Source organism: Mixophyes fleayi, chromosome 6, assembly GCF_038048845.1.
Source record: "Mixophyes fleayi isolate aMixFle1 chromosome 6, aMixFle1.hap1, whole genome shotgun sequence".
Lineage (NCBI taxonomy): Eukaryota > Metazoa > Chordata > Amphibia > Anura > Limnodynastidae > Mixophyes > Mixophyes fleayi.
The window spans coordinates 70,314,189-70,331,043 of record NC_134407.1 but is presented as its reverse complement, the minus strand read 5'-3'; the positions used below and the strand labels follow the sequence as shown (position 1 = coordinate 70,331,043).

General features: G+C 40.0%; 1 protein-coding gene across 1 annotated transcript; it reads right to left on the bottom strand.

The window, feature by feature from the left end:
• Nucleotides 1-1,171: 1,171 nt before the first annotated feature.
• Nucleotides 1,172-9,731, bottom strand: BTBD17 (BTB domain containing 17). The gene is made up of 3 exons (XM_075216830.1): nt 9,476-9,731; nt 5,569-5,845; nt 1,172-4,593 (listed from the first exon to the last, which is right to left on the bottom strand). Exons 1-3 carry the CDS (start codon nt 9,552-9,554, stop codon nt 3,513-3,515), a joined length of 1,437 nt encoding a protein of 478 aa, XP_075072931.1. The 5' UTR covers nt 9,555-9,731; the 3' UTR covers nt 1,172-3,512.
• Nucleotides 9,732-16,855: the final 7,124 nt, after the last annotated feature.

Genomic DNA, 16,855 nt, shown 5'->3' with positions numbered 1-16,855 from the left:
TCTCTTCTCTTCTGTCTTCTCTTCTTTCTTCATGCTGCTAGAATTTCCATGAAGAGCTCAGACTTCCATAACTGATACTAATAGACAAATTATGCCAGAGAGTATACAGTCAAGTCCATAAATATTGGGACATCTACACAATTATCATATTTTGGGCTCTATACACCACCACAATGGATTTGAAATGAGACAAACAAGATGTGCTTTAACTGCAGACTTTCAGCTTTAATTTGAGGGCATTTACATCCAAATCAGGTGAACGGTGTAGGAATTACAATTTTAATTGGCTAGGTCTCCTCTGAGTATTTCAATACCAAATATGTGTTCTTTATATCTGACAAGGTTATGGCCCAAAAAAAGTCCCCATACTTCCTCATGGCAAAGATAGAAAACCACCTATCTCCACAATCTAGCATTAACATTTGCTGAGGCAGCTGAGTGACACCCTGCTGCCATGGTGATACTGGCCTGGGGCGATAAAGGTTAACTGAACACTTTGCCGGGCCATTCACACAGGATATGCACATGTGTGACCTGGCTTGCCTAAATATTCTGATGTGTAGCAGAGGGTAAACTGGGCTGTTTTGTCCTTTATAGAATGTCAGAACAGCTCAGGTTAGTTTAGAACATATTTGCCTACTTTTTAAATCTGTACTCCGGGAGATCGGAGTACAGATCACGTGACAGAGGATAGGAGGCGGGCGTGACGTCATTACACCCCTACCATAAAATACAGAAATTCAAGGTATTCAAAGTATTGAATAGCGAGGGTGGAACTTAATGTTGTGATTAAGCCCCACCCCCATTATTTAATACATTTAATGCGTGAATTTCGGCATTTTGCAGGGTCCAGGAGGTCTGCCTACTCTTCCGGGAGTCCGGGAGGACTCCCCTAAATTCGGGATCCTCCCGGAAATTCCGGGAGAGTAGGCACATATGGTAGAATTTGCTCATAGCATGCTGCCAAATTACTTTGGAAGTCTGTAACACATATTTGACACTGATTTTAATATATAGAAACTGACCATTTAACTATGACATTTTAAAAAAAGGACTATCAGACCAGAGCATTTCCATTACTACACAATTTTCTCATTAGATACAGCACAACACCACCCACTTAAATAATCATCACGCCGCCTCCCAGAAAGCAAAGGCTGAGATTGCAGAATTTATTTGTCGATTTGAAACCATCATTTATCATGTATATAGGAGTATACATCATATATGAAGCTTTAAAATATGTATTCATATTTTTCATTAGGTTCCAAACCATTTATCAAAGTTAAAACATATTATTGATTGTTACACTCTTCTCGCTACCCCAACTTAAATATAACTTTGAAGAGATTAGCACAATCCTGTTAATGTCATAAAACTGCATTATTTGTTATATTTTATAGTGCAAATCAACCAATTGTCTTGTTACCCATATTAATAACAAATTTGCTTTTATGTCAGTTTTGACGTGTTTTGGTCTGGTTGGTTGCGAAGTATAACTATATTACTGTACTAAATAAATATTAATATGCAGACACACTTAAAGCTGCATTATCACCTGGGGGTTTACTAGTTACTAAACTGCGGGTGTGAAAAAGTGGAGATGTTGCCTATAGCAACCAATCAAATTCTAGCTGTCATTTCGTAGATTGCACTAAATAAATGAAAGCTAGAATCTTATTGGTTGCTATAGGCAACATCTCCACTTTTTCAAACCCTCAGTTTAGAAAATATACCCCCTGATGTTACTTGTTATTAACCCATTATTTCTCATGGCTCCCAGTAACTGCTCCATGCAGTCCTTTTTTTCCATACTCCGTGGATCATTTCCCAGCTCTGGTCAAAATAATGGAGCTGTATGACAATGCGGGGGAGGGAGTTTGTGTGGGAGGACCAACGGAAGGCGCAATTACAGATACCGATTGGTCTTCGGGTCCACCCTCCCCTTCTGCAGCCATTTTAAAGTGACAAACATAAATGTTTTCCAGCTTAGGTGGTAATGAAGCTTTAAACCCCTCGCCAGACATATATGCACAAATTAACATAATACCTCTCACTTGAGTCCTGTGTAATGGTGCCCTGATTGGGAAGCTTTGTCCCATGGGTCAGGTAGTTGAGTGGTATCTGCTGTTCAATGCTATGCATAGCAGGTGCAGGCAGCAATGAATGGATGGGTGTTAGGAGGAAAGGGGGTAGGGTGCCCCCTAGCACTTCACAAGTGCCAGGCACACTCCAGGAGGTGGCCATGCCATCTTCATTGTGATGTTGCAACACCCCCTGACCCGATTCAGCACTCCAAAGTGGGGAGGTATGTAACACACAGCTTACTATGCCACACATAAGGCCTTATTGTGAGGATTAAGGGGTTAATCTATGATGATCAGTTTTGCCACTCAAACAGTTCTGTTGTAACTTGTAGTTCCATAAAATCTAGAGAGTCACAGGCTGACTCAGGTAGGACTGAACCATTCTGGAATTAATTAGGGCTTGTTAATGTGGTCAAAAGATAACTGCACACACTAGTAGATAGAAGTCATCTTCTGACGGAATTTCCAGCATGTCCGATAAGGATCATACCAATTTCAATAGAAGCATTATTGGGGGTTGCTTTGAAGCCACACATGCTGCAGTATTCTAGAATAATGACCAGTGATATGCCTCTGATTTTCACTGACCTGTGCAAAAATGTTTCCAGGGTACTGCATGGCTGAACTGACTGTTATAATGTAGTATATCCAGCACTTTTTTACAGTGGAGGTAGTTATTTTGTGAGCTGAACCAGTATTAATGGGACTGCTGCCTGTCTAGGCACTAGTACCTAGAGACACTACTGAGGCATGAAGCACTCACATGTATGGCTAGCTTCTAGCAAAGCTTCAGCCATCTGACAAACTTTGCTTGTAAGGCATCTTACTGGGATTGTATATAAATGTCTGAAATTGTGATTTTCTTATTCTACCTTTCATTATTTTTGGTCAGATTGTCTCAATGCTCTTTTCTCATCCTATGTCAAGAACATACATAACTGTAAGGCCATGTGCTTTATTATAAACAACGTTAATAAATGTCATTAGGATTTACATTAACCAACATTGAAAACCTTTACACGCGTTTATTGCCCTCCCCCCCCCCTCCTCTCGTAAGAAGAGGAATAACTAAGGGTCTTTCATGGCCACCTAGCACAGGTTCTTTTCCAGTGTCTCAACCCAAACTTTGTATGTTTTGTATTGATTTTTTTCTGATGACTGTCTTTTTATATAAATTCATTAGAATAAAATAACCTTGGTGATTCTTATTGAATGGAGTATAAAGGCATTCACAATCAGTTCTGCTGGTACCTCAAGAGCACATAGTTGAATGACACAATATGCCATATTGCGCAAAAAAATAGGACCTGCTAGTATAACTTTATGCAATCAGTTGTGTTGTGAACTTATAGCGATACTAGATGGGGTTCCACAATGGTTATCACAGCCCAAGGTTAGCTTGTATTCACTACTGTCAAATCCATGTCACTTGGCCTTGATTAGGGAATGGTAGATGGGTTTGATGATAATATGGAGATGCAGGGAGTTGTCAATCAGATATTCTGAGGTACGTTTCTGTAGGTCAGCATGAGCCAGGAAGTCAACTACTTCATCTGTGCTCTGGTGCACAGTGTAGACATGCTTCACAAACACCTTGCCTTGCTGTCTTTTTACTCCAACAAGCACAGTTTTCTGGAAGGTAACACCTGCAAAATCTAGACCGCTCATGGCTGAAGTGACTACCAGACGTGGTTTTCCTTCATCTAGGCGGTTTGATTGAGAACCACTGGACACAGACTCTGAGTAGACAGGGCGGAGGTTGACAGGAAGCCAGCGTGGAGAGAAAAGAGCATTCCATGTAATTTTCTTACTGGAGTCATGATTACTTGGACCCAACTGAGTCTGAAAGCTGAGGCTTCTGTCATCTCTAGCAGGGTTATTAATGATCCACTGGGATCCCCATGGTGAGGAGAGATAATTTCTAGGAATAAACATGCTGCAGTTAACATCAAAATACTTAGCAAAATGTAGAGGGGAAGCAGAGTGAAACTGGAAAGCTTGGAACAGGAGATCCTGGATGAAGTTATGGTAGGAGACCAGTATACCTGACTGTTTCTGGATTTGGAAAAGTTGATTTGGAGGGATCATGGGGTATCTTATGGACCTCAGAACCTTCTCAATGATGGAAATATTTGGGCTATTTTTACTGACCCATTCTTCCACAGCACTAAACAGCTCTAGCTCACTCTGAAGCACTAGGTCAGAGCGTTTTAGAAGGGAGATCATGAGGTCGTTGCTCACAGTCACCCACTCACTGCTGCTTATCACAGTGGAAAGGTTCCAAGCCAGAAACTTGAGGCAGCTTTCCTGCAGATTTTCATCACCCATGCCTAAGGCGTAGTGGTACCAGCTCACAACATGGCCTTGAGTTGACTCGCTGGCCAGATGGGTCTTCATATACTCAGTAACGCCTTTCTGGAGTGCCGAGACATGGTACTTGCTTGCCAGACGATGCAGTGGGATGGCTTGGTTTAAGTGAATTGAGATCTCGCCACAGTAAAAATACCTAGGAAATATAGAAAAAGCTTAGTTTTTTGAAAGAGTGGAACCTCTGCATAAGTTTAGAGAACTTGAGATAGACATAGTCCTTCACAAAATCTGTTACACTGTCATCTACAGAATACATAAAACACAGTGATTCCCAAATTATGTTGCTGTGATAAGCGGCGATAGAAAATCTTTCATATTGCTGCTATTTGATAAATAGACTCCTTGGATTCAGTTGCCAGAATAGTTAGCATTGGGTCAACCTACATCTTAAACCCCTGGCTTAATGGATAATTTCCCCCAAAATGAAAATTCTGTTTAGATGAAACATCGTTTTCCTTCATCTAAGCTGTTTGATTGGGAACCACTGGACTCTGAGTAGACAGGGTGGGGGTTGACAATAAGCCAACGTGGAGAGAAAAGAGCATTCCATGTCATTTTCTGGAGTCGTGAAACTTCTGTCATCTCCAGCAGTGTTATCAATGAACCATTGGGATCCCCATGGTGAGGAGAGATCATTTTGAGGAATAAACATGCTGCAATTAATATCAAAATTCTGTTTAGATGAAACGTCTTATGAGGACCCCCCGGCTCCAAGTGTTTCCTTTGGTCCGTCAGGTGTCCCAGTTACCTGGGGTCCAACATACACCCACCTCTGTTCTGCACAATCCCAGTGTCAGCGTGTTGGACAAAATGCTGCCTGTCTCCAAAAAGCCCACTGGTCACTTGAACGTTGGAGTCCAGTTAATTAATTAAATTTTAAGATTTGCTTGAATGTCAGTTTGGAGCACCCATACTATTATGGCTTTGTCATCATAAATTGTGCTTTATGGTAAATTGCAGGTAAAAGATGCTAAAGTTTGTTCACACACAGGTGAAATTATACAGTCATTTGGAACATATGATCTAGTATTTATTAGAAATTAATTTGCATGTCATGTAACACATAGAAATGTCATTATAATAATGTAATTATATAACATTAGGCATTCACCTTACAAACTTCTCAAACAGAACGGCAGAGTCCGCGGGCTCCTGCAGGGTTACCACGCTTTGGTTGCCCAAGAGTCCTTCAAAGATATCACTTTGTAGGGTGAGGAGCAGCTGGTGGGTGTGGAAGACCTTCACCTCACTGGAGCTGGTGGTGCGGACACGAAGAGTAGTGTCACTGGAGTTGCTGTTCTGCAGCAGGTCTTGCAGGCGTTGGATGAGCATGGAGGAGTGGTTAATCAGTGTGGCTGAGGTATCGCTGCCCAGTTCTGATTTGTGAGCTGCAGGAGAAAGAGGATAGAAATGTGTTTTGCGCTGTCCTGTGCAGGGTTAACAACTTTTACTGACTTTATAACATTTCTGCTGGGAACCATTTTTTACTAACACATTGTAAACTTAATACCAAAGATGAAAGTAATAACATCACCTACAGAAGGAGGAGGAATACGGATCAAAATAAGTTTACAGTGTCTTTACCGTGTATTTAAAGCAATTATTTGTTTTGTTCTATATGCAATATAGTAGAATCAGGAATACGTAATTTTATTGACTTTTTGTTGTCTTACTGACAGCTGAAAATGGCACAACATGTTTACTGATGGTCAATACATTTCCAGATACTTGGCCATACTAAAAAAAGGGACAAAGAAAAGTCGCTGATCTCTGACTATTTCAAAACACCAACCAATTTGTAATTAAAACGTTGCAGACTCTTGCTTTTTTGAGGTGGAGAAATGCGTAAGAGGTTTTATGCTTCATTTGTGGTTTTTAAAGTTTTATTTCTGGATGGACTTATTACCACCTCACTACCCCCATAGCTGTAATAAAAAGAGTTTTATTGGTAACACTGTACAGTTCTTATTTACAAAGGTGAGTGGATATTGCTACAAGAGTCTGCAAGCATTGAATGTTAGAGAAAATCTCTGGCCAGAGTATTGCTACAAAAGGACCTGCAGGTAAGAATATCCTGCTCACTTCTAGGGGACTGATTACAAAGGAGCCAGCAGGAAGAGTGATCTTCATTTCACACTAAAGGAGGAATTGGAAGGTTGGTTACCAGCAGTTGGCAATTAGCTGGAATATTACTTTGTATCCAAGAAAGGTCTGTTTTAAACTCATTTGCACTTTGAACTACATCAGTGGATTGTGCGCATCAAGAGCCTAGAATTTATTGAAGTATAAGTGGCTAAGGAACTAAAAGATCTTATCATTACTTTTTCAACCTGATTTCACATTGTCTGAGCTATTATCAGACTGCATTTAACACCTATGCTGGTTTTCAACTGACTTTTTCTCCTTCTCTGTGGGGGGTGTGTAATATTGACTTTCCAGGGAGTGCACCCCCAGGGTTGAGTAAATCGTCATCCTAGAAATAACTTACAAGCGCTTTAAGAGGTGGATTTCTGTTATTACGTTTTATTCATGCGATCTGATAAATTGCAGTGAATGAGTATTTTATATGTTGTGGAAATGCAATGGTTATGTGTTATTGAAGTTTACTTACATTAAATTAACGTTTTAATTACAAATTGGTTGGTGTTTTGAAATAGTTAGAGAGCAGCGTCTTTTCTTTGTCCCTTTGTTTTCTTGTGATTTGTCTTTACCATTTTGGATATAGCACAAACTATTCCACAAGAGGGCGGCTGTTCTCTGTTATTTTAGCGATGAATGTATGAATTGTTTTAATCTTTAAAGAGAATAAGAAGTGAGGTATAATTTACCTAGAAGAGCGCCTGATCAATACACTGTAGTGAAATTCTGAAGGTATTGTGTTGTTTTGCTAGTTGGCCATACTGGCTATGTGTGTATTAGGAGGTAAGCGCTACGTCTTCATAGTAGTGTCTTATGGGTCTATTTATATCGCAGGGGTACATAATGAAGTACCGCTGCAATTTACAATGCTGGGGCTGCTCTGGGAACCCTGGCGTAGACCCCCCTCTTTAAAGAAGACTTTCTAACGTTGCTGGGGAATGGAGAAGTACTATGTACATGCGAGATCCAGTGATGTTGGAGAGACTTCAGCTGGATCTCAGTGAAAAAGACCAGTAACTTCATCCTTTATTTTGCAGCTTAATAAATTATCTAATCCTGCTGTCCCCATAGAGGTAAGTGTCGGTAGTTAGGTTAATGCCAGAGAAGTCTATGATTTCTCCAGTGTTAACCCTTTGTTAAATAAAAAGTGGTGAAGGAGCCATTTGTCTGCATTTAGCCCAGCACTTTGGCTCTTCTCCACTCGTTAAATAGATAAATAGACGCCTAAATCATTTGACAGAAACATTTTCCTGTCTGTCACAAGTCCTGTAATTTCACTATTAGGAGTCTATGCCCCTCATATAGTTATTGTAAGAGGAGGAAGCTGTTTTGTCTCTCACACCATGTTTCCAAGGCATTAGCTCTGAATATTTAGCTTTATTTTGATCCGTGAACAATATTCCAGGCCACACAAATCCTCTCTTCTGTCCCCAGAAACTAATTTACATCTTATAAGTGACAGCATAAAAGAGGTTTCCAGCCCAGTAACTGATTACATTGAATGCTTCCATCTCAGTGGCGGTGGAGCAGGGTCCCCGCTGCCTTGTTCCGCTCAATCACAATCTGGCTTTAGAAGTCAGCCGGACAATGTACAAAAACTGATTTAAAATCTGTGCACAAGAGGCAGAAAATAAGATGCTGGAACTATTACAGATTTATCTCTACACCCTTCCAAACTGCAGATATAAGCCACAATGTACTGATAGGATTAATTCCCCCCTCCCTTGTGACTCTTTCGGAAAGTAATTTACCATATTTAAACCAATGCTGCCTAAAAACAACCTTTTTTAGATGTGCACATCAACGTACTTTCAAATGATTTCAGATATGTCAGACAAGAGAAAATGCCTGTTTACAGTAAGTCAGTTCTTGTAACGATATCACATATATAAAATATAACAACAATATAAAAAAAACTGGTCCCTGACAAACCTTCGTCTCTCCCCATTTCTGCTCCACCTCTCCCCCGATAACGGTTTCTGATCCCCGAATATTCCTCCCTAATTCTGTCTAGCTATGCCCATGCTGCCCCACACTGAGTTAGGCTAGGTACACACTACAGGGTTTTCAGCAGATATCAGGCCAATCACACGATAAATGTCCGTTTGGCCCGATATCACATTAGTGTGTACGCTCCAATGATGAACGATTGAAGCACATCGTATTACATCGTTACATTTTATTTTTAAACCAAACTAAAAATCTAGTTCAACGATGGAACAATGTTGTTCCAATTCTGCAGTGTGTATGCACTCAGGACCGGCAGTGTCCATAGATCTTTATGGAGTTTGCAGAGTCATGACGTTTTCAGCTGATGATTATGACAGATGAAGAGCACAGATATGAAGGTAAATCGTGTGAAACGTGTTTAGTGTGTACACATGAATTTGCATGCTGATTGGGACCTGGATACTGTGTGATGTTTTGTATGTGTCATTTGAAGATTTTTGTATCATGCTTTCACTGCTTTGTTATCTGTACTTCCATTTGACCACTCAAAATAAAGAATAATAAAAAAAAATAAACATTAATCCTCTTCATTAATATCAAATATCTTTAGAATTTGTTACGCAAGTATTTACAAAGTTATCACGGATTTGCTAATTAATAGTATAAGAACACAAATGTACCTATGTTGCCATTAAAACAACTTATACAGAAAATTAGAAAAATACTAGTTTTACGTTTCATTGTTTTATATAAATGTTAAGAAAAAAACCCACAACATATATTTTTACAAAAAAATGAATAACATTGTCAATTACATTATGAAATAACGAATACACTCCAAATGATGTACGCTTGTGTAACTTGTAAATCTGTAGGGCCACAAGTACTTGTACTGTGCTCTTTCTTCTACAAGAATATAGTCATCTTACCTGCATTTACTGTAATAAGCAGCAAGGGTAGTAGCCATTTTCCACCTAATGTAAGACAAGGTCGATTTTCCGTCTCCATCCTGCAAATTCCCCTCTGCTCATTTTATGGAAGAGACTTGGGCTCTCCCTCTTTATATAGAATGCTGGTCCTCTCGGGCTGTCAATCCTCACTCATTGGTGTATCTGGAAATCTGCCATTGTCATGGGAAACAGTGTTTGTGTTCAGCATGCCATGAAACGTCCATTATCACATCCTCTGTTGGGATACAAGAAACAAGCCTTTCACACCCTCTGTGCAGATTAAAACTAATTAGCATTAAAGCGACACAAATATCAATTCTATACAGTGTAAACAAGTAAAAAAAGGACATAGGCTGGCAAGTTATTGCTGATACACTAGTACATAGCTAAGAGGACCAGACTGATGGTTTAATGCAAACAAATAACACATTTATCAACTGTATTAGATTGTAAGGTCTCACTGAAATGGGCACACTGCTCTGGAACTTGTGCAGTCCCCAGGATCGTTGATCCTGAGCAGCAGTGTAATCTGTGGTGGAAAACACCAATAATCAATTTTATAAGCGATGAGAATAATTCTTGTTTTATTTCAAAGCATAATATAAAAATATAACAAAATAAATATTATTGTGGAGCAATTATGTCGTAAAAAGCTTCCTCCCAGTATTAATAAACAGCAGTTTATATGGCTTTGAAATATTTTGTTTACACATATATACGTTCACCATAAACTTCAGATTTAAATAACAATACACTTATTATGTATTAGGAAGTAAACAAGAACATCTTGTCTCAAGATCCTCCAGTTGGCATTACAGCAAGTAGGTTGAGACATCTCTAGATTTAATACCAATGGGTTTATTTATCAATAGGAGACAACCCCTTAAAATGGGAGTTTAGGAACTTTTTCTATTTATCATATATTGCCCCCTGGTCATGGAAGACTATCACCGGTTATTACTGGCAGGAGTCTTCACTGGGAAGACTATCACCGGTTATTACTGGCAGGAGTCTTCACTGGGAAGACTATCACCGGTTATTACTGGCAGGAGTCTTCACTGGGAAGACTATCACCGGTTATTACTGGCAGGAGTCTTCACTGGGAAGACTATTACCGGTTATTACTGGCAGGAGTCTTCACTGGGGGCCTCCGATGATGCTTTCCCATGCCAAGCATGGAGAATCCTAGTTATCATTGACAGCAGAGGTACAAGTACCGCCACTGTCCTCCAAATTCCAACGTCAATCTCAGTATTGCGTCAGTCAGTGGTCACTTCAGGACAATTTTTTTTTTAGGAAAATCAAGCATTTTTCCTTTTTTTTAAGGTTTTGGGATTTTTTTTCTATTTTTTAAAAACATTTTAAAAAATATATATATTTGTATGTGTGCGCAGGTGGACTCAGCACCAGCCTGGCGAGTAGTATGACTTGTCTTAGCTCATGCAACTCAAACAGATGACATTAAACTAATATATATTCATTTAGAAAAATGAATTATGCACTTTAATGTACAGTGAGCCAGAGTCTTCTGATACCTTTGATTTAAAGGATAAATGGTGTTTTTCTATATGCAAAAAACTTTAATCCTTTCACTAAGGAAAAACAATGATTTTTATACGATTGAAATTGCCCTTCACACTTTTCAAATACAAAACAAATAGATCTGGGTTAAAAATCAAGAAAGTCCTTAAAATGTTTGTGCTACCCTTAGAGAATATTTCTGGGAATCACTGTCTGCACTGTTAAGGCAAACAGAAGCAGAGATGATCGTGTTAATTTATTGATAGTCTAACCATTAGTGTCTAATGAAATCCTACCTACACAGCGGTGGCTCAGTAATAAGGGAGCATAGCTGCAGTTGTCCCACATGGGAGGCATTAGCAGATGGAGAACACACCCTAGAGGGACAGTCAGGGTCAGCTTAGGATCATACTCCTTAGGGAATCAGTTATCCACACACAGTCAGGGCACACAGCATGCTCTGGAGTGATGTCCCATGTCTCTAGCCAGAGGGAATGTCACAGCACTGCAGATATTCGTTATGCCACTAATGCTATCCAGCAAGGCGTGAAAATTCAATCAAGTTTTCCGTACATGAACAGTGCTAATGGTATCGCAAGACAAAGACATAATTCAACCCTCCATACATAAGTATGCCACATCAATAATCTCCATTTATATCAGCATGTCCACTGCTCTGGTATACATCTATCATCATTACAGCTTGTAACGTCAGGCAGTGAGTAAGAATACAGTTCATGACATTGTAGATTTAAATAAAGCTGTTGATCAAACTAATAAAATGTCACACCCCACAAATTATTAATTCAAATCCCTAACTGATAATATGATGTTCTTTCTGCAAGTAAACTCCTCGGTGTGGCTCATGCATTATTTAAGATGGGTCAGCGTCATATATAAAAATGCTGAACTGCCCTGGTTGCCTATAAATATAGCTAACGAGACCTCTGACTATGAAAGAAGGGTTATTGTTGGGGCACATTTGGCAGGAGCTTTAGTGCCTAAGACAATTTGCTAATGTTTCATAAGCAATGATGACTCAGGTGATGTCAGATGAAACTACGAGCGGAAACAACCATCATTAGCAAATGGCGACAATGTGTGAAAGCGCATTCTCTAATAATGTGATATCCGTGCATTATTTCAAAGTGCAAAGCAAAACAGGTGATCAACTGACTGCAAATTTCAAATGTGCACAACCAGTTTTATCAGGTACTCCACAGATCAGGATTTTATATTCAGGATGCTTCAACCTCTCATCATACCTGGCAATGCACGTTTGTGAGATCAGTGGGGTGAAGAGCACAGGCAATAGACTACTGAGCAGTGGAGGATCAGCATCCTACACAATGTCCATGACAAATGAGTCATGTGTGGTGTAAATTTAAAGAATCCCTTATTGCTTGTTTCTGAAAGTGATGGTCGCTGGTGGTTCCGTAATATTGTAAACCTCACATCCCGCTCCCTTTCCAATTAATTATAGAAGAACTTGTTAGACAGCCTATTGTTTTTTATACTGTTGCAACATGTAACCCATTGTGCTATGGAGTACTGATGTTCCCCCTAAGGCACATGGATGCTCACATTCTACAACATTCCTGTCTATCATTCTATTTGCACATTGAAAGAAAAGGCTAGAGTAGACTTCAAAGTAGTGATACTCACTGACCCCCGTGTTTTGGTTTTGGATCTGGATTAGCTTTGGGTTTTGGTTTTTCCAAAACCGCCCTTGCGTGTTTTGGTTTTGTTTAGCTATTTTTTATTAAATTTCATTTTTTGGGGTAAAATCACATAATTTCGTTATTATTTTATACCTACATTATTATTAACCTCACTAACACTAATTTCCATTTTTTTTTCATTCAATTTTAGGAGAGGTAGCATGTACAATTCATCAAGCCAAGCAGTTCATCCACAAGGAGTGCCACTTTTGTGGCTGAAGTGCTTATTTTCTTTTGGCCCTCAATAAACAAGATAACAATGTCACCCACAATTAGTAGAGGTAGCATGTACAATTCATCAAGCCAAGCAGTTCATCCACAAGGAGTGCCACGTTTGTGGCTGAAGTGCTTATTTTCTTTCAGCCCTCAATAAACAAGATAACAATGTCACCCACAATTAGGAGAGGTAGCATGTACAACTCATCAAGCCAAGCAGTTCATCCACAAGGAGTGCCACGTTTGTTGCTGAAGTGCTTATTTTCTTTCGGACAACAATAAACAAGATAACAATGTCACCCATAATTAGGAGAGGTAGCATGTACAATTCATCAAGCCAAGCAGTTCATCCACAAGGAGTGCCACGTTTGTGGCTGAAGTGCCTATTTTCTTTCGGCCCTCAATAAACAAGATAACAATGTCACCCACAATTAGTAGAGGTAGCATGTACAATTCATCAAGCCAAGCAGTTCATCCACAAGGAGTGCCACGTTTGTGGCTGAAGTGCTTATTTTCTTTCGGCCCACAATAAACAAGATAACAATGTCACCCACAATTAGGAGAGGTAGCATGTACAATTCATCAAGCCAATCAGTTCATCCACAAGGAGTGCCACGTTTGTGGCTGAAGTGCTTATTTTCTTTCGGCCCACAATAAACAAGATAACAATGTCACCCACAATTAGGAGAGGTAGCATGTACAATTCATCAAGGCAACCAGTTCATCCACAAGGAGTGGCACTTTTGTGGCTGAAGTGGAAGTCCAACATGGCCCTCCCTAAACAAGCTAACAATAGGCTTGTTAGAGTAATGGCAGAAACACACATAAGTGCCAGGAACGATTAATTGTGCAAGATGGAATTGTCCTTGGGCCCTCCCACCCACCAATATGTTGGATCTTACAAAGGACATACACACTTTAACAAACCAAGCACTTCAGCGACAAGGGCTGCCACTTTTGTGGCTGAAGTGCTTGGTTTCTTTGGGCCCCCACTAAAACAGCTATCAATGGCCTAAAGGCCAAGAGTGCTGTGAAGTGAATTCTACACTGTCAAGATGATGTTGTCATTATCTTTAGCATCATCCTCACCGTGATCAGTGTGTACATCATCTTCACAGACTATTAATTCACCTCCGCTGGAATCCGCCATTAGAGAAGTGTCAGTACTTGGATATATTTGCCGGTAAAGCCTTCCTTTTGATGAATATCATCTTTTCCACATTTTTAGGAAGTAATCTCCTACGTCGATCACTGACAAGGTTCCCGGCTGTGCTGAATACTCTTTCTGAGTACACACTGGAGGGTGGGCAGCTTAGGTATTGCAAAGAAAGTTTGTACATGGGTTTCCAAATGGCTTGTTTTTCCTCCCAGTATGGAAAGGGACTGTCTGACATTTCCATTTCAATTAACTCTTGAAAATAATCGTCCACCATCCTTTGCATGTTAATAGTAGGATAGGATGGAGATATGACCGAGGTCACACTTTTTTGGTAAAATCTTTCAAACCAGCCCAGATGTCAATCTGTTCTGGTCTGCCACCTGCGTCATCCCTGCTTCTCTTTGGAAAGTGCAACTTCTTACGAGCAGCAGTTGCCTGGCCCAGTTCAGCGGTCAACTTGCTGACCAATAGCTCCTTGCAACTGTTCAGATCTCAGTCATTTGGAAGCATAGAATCGATGTAGGTCTTAAACCTCGGATCAAACACAGTTGCCAAAACATAGTGATCCGACTTCAAGATTTTAATAACTCTTGGATCATTGCGAAGCGAATTAAGTACTTGATCTACAAAGCCAACATACTTTGCGGAATTGCTTTCTTTCATCTCCTCCTTCAGTTTGTCAAGCTGCTTTTACAAAAGTCGAATTAAGGGAATGACTTGGCTCAAGCTAGCAGAGTCTTGTCACATGTCACATCTTCAAATGGTTTCAGCACCTTGCATAGCACAGAAAGGATTCTCCACTGTGCAAGACTGAAATACATTCCCCCTCCTTTCTTTATGGGTATACAATCAGAATGGTCACAATTACACATACTACTCGTGGATGGACTCTCCTCAGGGATTGGTGTCATTTCTGATTCTGAGAATACATTTTCCTCTAATGCCTTACTGTTTTCTTGTAGCTCGGCTTTCACACGTAACAGTAGTTGTGCACCACTTTGCACTCCGAATTACTTGGTCTTGCTTGGTCACAAGTGACCTTACAAGAAGAAGTCTCAGTAACATTTTTTGATATCGCACTCATAGAGAAAGGCAAATGCCTAATTCTTTCTTTGCCACTACGTGTGTAGAATGGCATGTTGGCAATTTTTTTTTTTTCGACAGTTAACTTTTCTTGTATTACAGCTCTTTTTTTCTTCAACACGGTAAAAGGTGTTTTTTTGTGTGATTTTTTTCCCTGACATTTAAAAGACTATGTACTTTTACATAGGCTTTACCAGGGGACATACAGGGAAAACTATCATCAGGACTGGTGGCAGCAGCTGCTTGCTGCTCCTGCTCTTAAGTGTACTGCTTTGAATCCTTTGTAGTGCAAATTCAGAACTATACAGTGCTATATTTGGATTTCAGCACTCAGCAAATACAGCTTTTTTATAAGGGGGTATATGAGACCCCAAACACTTTGTAGTGCAAATTCAGAAAAATACAGTGCTATATCCGGATTTCAGCACTCAGCAAATACAGTTTTTTCATAAGGGGGGATATGAGACCCCAAACACTTTGTAGTGCAAATTCAGAAATATACAGTGCTATATTCGGGATTTCAGCACTCAGCAAATACAGCTTTTTTTTAGAAGGTGGTATATGAGACCCCAAACACTTTGTAGTGCAAATTCAGAAATATACAGTGCTATATTCGGATTTCAGCACTCAGCAAATACAGGTTTTTTTTAGAAGGGGGGATATGAGACCCCAAACACTTTGCAGTGCAAATTCAGAAATATACAGTGCTATATTCGGATTTCAGCACTCAGCAAATACAGTTTTTCCATAAGGGGGGATATGAGACCCCAAACACTTTGTAGTGCAAATTCAGAAATATACAGTGCTATATCCGGATTTCAGCACTCAGCAAATACAGCTTTTTTTTAGAAGGGGGTATATGAGACCCCAAATACTTTGTAGTGCAAATTCAGAAAAATACAGTGCTATATTAGGAGTTCAGCCATCACAAAATACAGCTTTTTTATAAGGGGGTATATGAGACCCCAAACACTTTGTAGTGCAAATTCAGAAAAATGCCTGCTCTATACTGCTCTATTCTTGCTCTATACTGTGACCAAACCCTTCTCTGTCCCTCTCACAAAATGGCGGCGGGTATTTATTGATTCTAAAACTCGCAAAATCTGAGATCTGAAATCCTACGACGTCACAATGACGTTTTGCCTCGTTTTGAAATCCGAATAGGCGCGAGAGATCCCCGAAGTTCGGGTGGGTTCGGTTTCAAGGAAACCAAGCTTGCCCATCTCTACTTCAAAGGGACTGAATGCTGTTCCGTCACTTATTACAAGCAAAGGGACTGCATTCTGTCATGTACCTGCGCTCCTCTGTTTATCATTACAGTAGCAGATAGTTACCCTTTGCACTAAGGACATTCTGATGGCACAACTCCAGTCACATGATTCAAAGATCTTATGAATGCAGGTTAAACAGCTGACAAAGAAGCGGACAAGTAGGTTAGAAGACGACATAAGGGGCACACACCTCTAAGGAAGGGGTCATGTGGGGCCCAAACAGTTAAAAAGGAGGCACATAGGGGGATGGAAAAGTGAGGAGGAGGCATGTTGGGCGCAAAGTATTGAAGAGGGGCATGTGGGTAACAGACTGGTGAGGAGGGTGCATGTGGAGCACAAAAAAGAAAGAAAAAGGAGTCCCGCTGCACCACACCAAATAAACACAAAT